Source organism: Schistocerca cancellata, chromosome 3 (genome assembly GCF_023864275.1).
Source record: "Schistocerca cancellata isolate TAMUIC-IGC-003103 chromosome 3, iqSchCanc2.1, whole genome shotgun sequence".
NCBI classification, from domain to species: domain Eukaryota; kingdom Metazoa; phylum Arthropoda; class Insecta; order Orthoptera; family Acrididae; genus Schistocerca; species Schistocerca cancellata.
In genome coordinates, this window is record NC_064628.1 from 159,031,225 (window position 1) to 159,037,224 (window position 6,000).

Genomic DNA, 6,000 nt, shown 5'->3' on the forward strand with positions numbered 1-6,000 from the left:
CTAACCCTTCAATATTTAACACATATTCTATTTCCTTCAGAGACAGGATTAAGCAGTTTTAAGAAATATTGAATGGCATACTGTGAGAACCAGCATATCTGATGTAAAGTGCTGAGACACTCTGCCATTACCATCAACAGTAACACTAAAGACAGTTTCATTGTGTGTCAATAGGTCACTGGAATGAACTCCAGCTTTTAACAGCTAATATTTTGTGATTGCATATATAACTTTTTATGAATGTGGTAGGTTGTTTATTATAAGTAATTGTTGGTTTGATTATATCAATAATCTGAACATGCCAGTTTTGATAGCTCTACAAACATTTATAATGTAACTTCTTTCCACAGTGCTTCTCACAGTTCATCCAATTGTTTGCTCCTTTTCGTTTTTTTCTCAAATGACTTAAAAGACAGTTACAGTAAGGTAGTGAGTACTAACTGAAACTCTCTTTATATGCCTTCATGTACCACCAGATAGAGATAAAATGCTGCAATTTCAAGTATGAGATTGAGTTTTTTGAGAACAGGGACAGATAACAAGGGCTAAAAAATAATGAAGTACACAACACAGCCTTGTTGTTTTTGTGGTCTTCAGTCCAGAGACTGGTTTGATGCAGCTCTCCATGCTACTCTATCCTGTGCAAGCTTCTTCATCTCGCAGTACCTACTGCAACCAACATCTTTCTGAATCTGTTTAGTGTATTCATCTCTTGGTCTCCCGTTACGAGTTTTACCCTCCACGCTGCCCTCCAATAAATAGGTAATCCCTTTATGCCTCAGAATATGTCCTACCAAGCGATTCTTCTTTCTAGTCAAGTTGTGCCACAAACTCCTCTTCTCCCAAATTCTATTCAATACCTCCTCATTAGTTATGTGATCGACCCATCTAATCTTTAGCATTCTTCTGTAGCACCACATTTCGAAAGCTTCTTTTCTCTTCTTGTCCAAACTATTTATTGTCCATGTTTCACTTCCATGCATGGCTACACTCCATACAAATACTTTCAGAAACTACTTCCTGACATGTAAATCTATACTTGATGTTAACAAATTTCTCTTTTTCAGAAACGCTTTCCTTGCCATTGCCAGTCTACATTTTATACCCTCTCTACTTCGACCATCATCAGTTATTTTGCTCCCCAAATAGCAAATTTCATCTACTACTTTAAGTGTCTCATTTCCTAATCCATTTCCCTCAGCATCACCTGATTTAATTTGACTACATTCTATTATCCTCATTTTGCTTTTGTTGATGTTCATCTTATATTCTCTTTTCAAGACACTATCCATTCTATTCAGATGCTCTTCCATGTCCTTTGCTGTCTCTGACAGAATTACAATGTCATCAGTGAACCTCAAAGTTTTTATTTCTTCTCCATGGATTTTAAATTCTACACCGAATTTTTCTTTTGTTTCCTTTACTGCTTGCTCAGTATACAGATTGAATAACATCGGGTATAGGCTACAACCCTGTCTCATTCCCTTCCCAGCCACTGCTTCCCTTTCATGTCCCTCGACTCTTATAACTGCCACCTGGTTTCTGTACAAATTGTAAATAGCCTTTCGCTCCCTGTATTTTACCCCTGCCACCTTTAGAATTTGAAAGAGAGTATTCCAGTCAACATTGTCAAAAGCTTTTTCTAAGTCTACAAATGCTAGAAACGTAGGTTTGCCTTTCCTTAATCTATTTTCTAAGATAAGTCGTAGGGTCAGTATTGCCTCACGTGTTCCAATATTTCTACGGAATCCAAACTGATCTTCCCCGAGGTGGGCTTCTACCAGTTTTTCCATTTGTCTGTAAAGAATTCATGTTAGTATTTTGCAGCCGTGGCCTATTAAACTGATAGTTCAGTAATTTTCACATCTGTCAACACCTGCTTTCTTTGGGATTGGAATTATTATATTCTTCGTGAAGTGTGAGGGTATTTAGCCCTTTCTCATACACCTTGCTCACCAGATGGTAGAGTTTTGTTAGGCCTGGCTCTCCCAAGGCTATCAGTAGTTCTAATGGAATGTTGTCTACTCCTGGAGGCTTGTTTCGACTTAGGTCTTTCAGTGCTCTGTCAAACTCTTCGCGCAGTATCATATCTCCCATTTCATCTTCATCTACATCCTCTTCCTTTTCCATAATATTATCCTCAAGAACATCGCCCTTGTATAGACCATCTATATACTCCTTCCACCTTTCTGCCTTCCCTTCTTTGCTTAGAACTGGGTTTCCATCTGAGCTCTCAATATTCATGCAAGTGGTTCTCTTTTCTCCAAAGGTCTGTTTAATTGTCCTGTAGGCAGCATCTATCTTGTACCTAGTGATATACGCCTGTACATCCTTACATTTGTCCTCTAGCCATCCCTGCTTAGCCATTTTGCACTTCCTGTCAATCTCATTTTTGAGACGTTTTTATTCCTTTTTGCCTGCTTCATTTTCTGCATTTTTATATTTTCTCCTTTCATCAATTAAATCCAATATATCTCTTGTTACTCAAGGATTTCTACTAGCCCTCGTCTTTTTACCTACTTGATCCACTGCTGCTTTCACTATTTCATCCCTCAATGCTACCCATTCTTCTTCTATTGTATTTGTTTCCCCCATTCTTGTCAGTCGTTCCCTAATGCTCTCCCTGAAACTTTCTACAACCTCTGGTTCTTTCAATTTACCCAGGTCCCATCTCCTTAAATTGCCACCTCTTTGCAGTTTCTTCAGTTTTAATCTACAGTTAATAACCAATAGATTGTGGTCAGAGTCCACTTCTACCCCTGGAAATGTCTTACAGTTTAAAAACTGGTTCCTAAATCTCTGTCTTACCATTATATAATCTATCTGAGACCTTCCAGTATCTCCAGGCTTCTTCCATGTATACAATCTTCTTTCATGATTCTCGAACCAAGTGTTAGCTATGATTAAGTTATGCTCTGTGCAAAATTCTACCAGGCGGCTTCCTCTTTCATTCCTTACCCTCATTCCATATTCACCTACTACGTTTCCATATCTTCCTTTCTCTACTATCGAATTCCAGTCACCCATGACTATTAAATTTTTGTCTCCCTTCACTATCTGAATAATTTCTTTTATCTCATCATACATTTCATGAATTTCTTCGTAATCTGCAGAGCTAGTTGGCATATAAACTTGTACTACAGTGGTAGGCGTGGATTTTGTATCTCTTGGCCACAATAATGTGTTCACTATGCTGTTTGTAGTAGCTTATCCGCATTCCTAGTTTTTTATTCATTATTAAACCAACTCCTGCATTACCCCTATTTGATTTTGCATTTATAACCCTGTATTCACCTGACCAAAAGTCTTGTTCCTCCTGCCACCAAACTTCACTAATTCCCACTATATCTAACTTTAACCTATCCATTTCCTTTTTTAAATTTTCTAACCTTCCTTCCCAATTAAGGGATCTGACATTCCACACTCTGATCCGTAGAACGCCAGTTTTCTTTCTCCTGATAACAATGTCCTCTTGAGTAGTCCCCTCCCGGAGATCCGAATGTGGGACTATTTTACCTCCAGAATATTTTACCCGAGAAGATGCCATCATCATTTAACCATGCAGTAAAGCTGCATGCCCTCGGGAAAAATTACGGCTGTAGTTTCCCCTTGCTTTCAGTCGTTCGCTGTACCAGCACAGCAAAGCCGTTTTGGTTAGTGTTACAAGGCCAGATCAGTCAATCATGCAACTACTGAAAAGGCTGCTGCCCCTCTTCAGGAACCACACGTTTGTCTGGCCTCTCAACAGATACCCCTCCGTTGTGGTTGCCCCTACGGTACAGCTATCTGTATCGCCGAGGCACGCAAGCCTCCCCACCAGCGGCAAGGTCCATGGTTCATGGGGGGGAGGGAGGAACACAGCCTTAGATAAAGATATTAATGCAATGATATTTTCTTGAGAATGAACCCATAGGTACATTAATGTGGATCAAAACTACTGGTTTATTTTTGTGTATTAACTTACTGCAATATCAGAAACTTCTTAAAACTTTGCAGTGATGCAGTGCTTTGACCACCGCATGTGATTGAAGGAAGTGCTTCTGTCACATCTTCAAATATTTGAAAACTCACTTGGAACTAAGCTGATGCAGCCGCACTCTTTTATTTTCTTGGGGAATAAGAAATTGGAATCTGAGGCAGATTTAATGACCCAGTCTCTGATTTTGTCCTGAAGATCAATGCACATCAAACAAGAGATTTTATGTTCATTTAAGAGAGGGTACTGAAGCAGATAACAGTGTGTGTGCTGGGGAGGGGGGAAGGGGGGGCAGTAGGTACTGTAATTTAATGCAAATTTCCATCAAGAATTCCAACAGCATTTTATTTAAGTTTCTTTGCTGTAGTGGACAGTATCAACAAAGTGCTGGAACATACTGTTTCATTTGAACAATCACTTAAGTAAACAATCAAGTTTCTGTCCATGTTTAGGGCCACCAGTGTCTGTATGAACCCCCCTATATCTGCATTGTAGTGATTATATCACATGGACCCAGTGGAAATGATGGTGCCATTAATGGTTAGATCATAATCTTACAAGGATCATCACAAACTCTCCCCTCTTCACTTGACTGCTGGAGTTTTCTTTCATACCTCTTTCTCCAAAGGACCATTGTGTCAGCATTCATGGGTGTATGTATTTATACAAAAAAATTCTTGTGTAGATCTTAGGTCATACATTCCTTACTCACATTGCCACCTGGAATGTGTCCTCATATATGCCATTCTTTCCTGCATTCATTGACAATCAGTTGGTCTTTTCATACCCTGTGATAACCCATGCCTCTTGGCACTCACAAATGAAATTTTTATACTGTTTCTTGCTTGTGGGTATTATTTGTTAAAAACACAGATGTTTCTGCTACACTGACATTTTTATTTTTTAAATAAATCTTGTACTGCTTTATTTCAGATGACATCTCTATTAACGAGGAGCAATCAGCGTCCAAGTAATGCACCAGGACAGACAAATGTGATTTAAATTGTTCCTCGTATATGGAAACTGAAGACTTAAATATCAAATATATTCCAAATTTTTTCTGTATTATAGTGTAGTATTTTTTAACTTATTTATACCTGCCAAGTCTTCCTGTTCTTTTCAGCACGATGGTATTCTTCTCTGTACATGTCAGTTTCTTACATTCCATAACTGCTTTTGTCATTGAGAAGTTTCTTCAGAAATAACGTTGCTGCAATCCAACAAAATGGAGTATTTGCATTACTCCTATGTTCGGAAACAGTTGACATCAATTTTTATCCTTTATTTCTGTCATTATCAAAACAATATGATCAGTAGTGAATACCATTTATCGTTGCATGATGCATTGGAATTGTATATAATGTGACACAGTATGAGATGTAACACAGTATACTGAACAGAGACTTGAAAGGCCTCACATTGCGATGAGCTCACAATTTAATGAAAATATGTAAGTGTGTAAATTGCTTCACCACAAGATGTTATTTTGTAAACAAAAGACCTGTTTTGTCATTACCATGACTATTTGTAAATATTGTATAAAAGATAGTTGTGAGTCATGGTTAACATGTAATTACTTATGACTGTTCATTGTAATGTGTGATTGTATTTATGCAAATGCAGAGAGAGAGAGAGAGAGAGAGAGAGAGAGAGAGAGAGAGAGAGAGAGAGATTGATTGATTGATTGATTCATGGACTGTTTGATCTTCAGCATAATGCTGATATATATTTGTAAGGTTTTTTTTCCTTGTCATACACTATTTAATAAAAAGTTTGTCTGTAAAATATGATCTGTTTTTCATGTGTACATTGTGAGGCAAAAATTGGAGATAATCACTGTTGCTGAAGAATGGAGGCAGCTGTCAGGTTCTATTTTGCAAAAGGTCAGATGACTTACAGAGAAAAAGAGGAAACTGAGAGATGTTTTGTCATCAATAAAGATATTTAAGATATTATCACTGTATGAAACAAAATGAGGAAATGACAGTCCATGGACTATAGCAAAGTCATCTTTAAGGAAATTT

The 6,000-nt window shown here is 37.8% G+C and overlaps 1 protein-coding gene across 2 annotated transcripts in view; it reads left to right on the forward strand.

Annotated features, from left to right (window-relative positions):
- The window catches only part of LOC126174779 (uncharacterized Golgi apparatus membrane protein-like protein CG5021), an 86,453-nt gene extending 80,690 nt beyond the window's left edge, over positions 1-5,763 (forward strand). For both annotated transcript variants that reach the window (XM_049921125.1, XM_049921126.1), the window contains exon 7: positions 4,910-5,763. In XM_049921125.1, the coding sequence (XP_049777082.1) occupies positions 4,910-4,978 (69 nt within the window). In that variant the 3' untranslated portion in view covers positions 4,979-5,763. The remainder of the gene's footprint in view (positions 1-4,909) is intronic.
- The last annotated feature ends 237 nt before the right edge of the window (positions 5,764-6,000 follow it).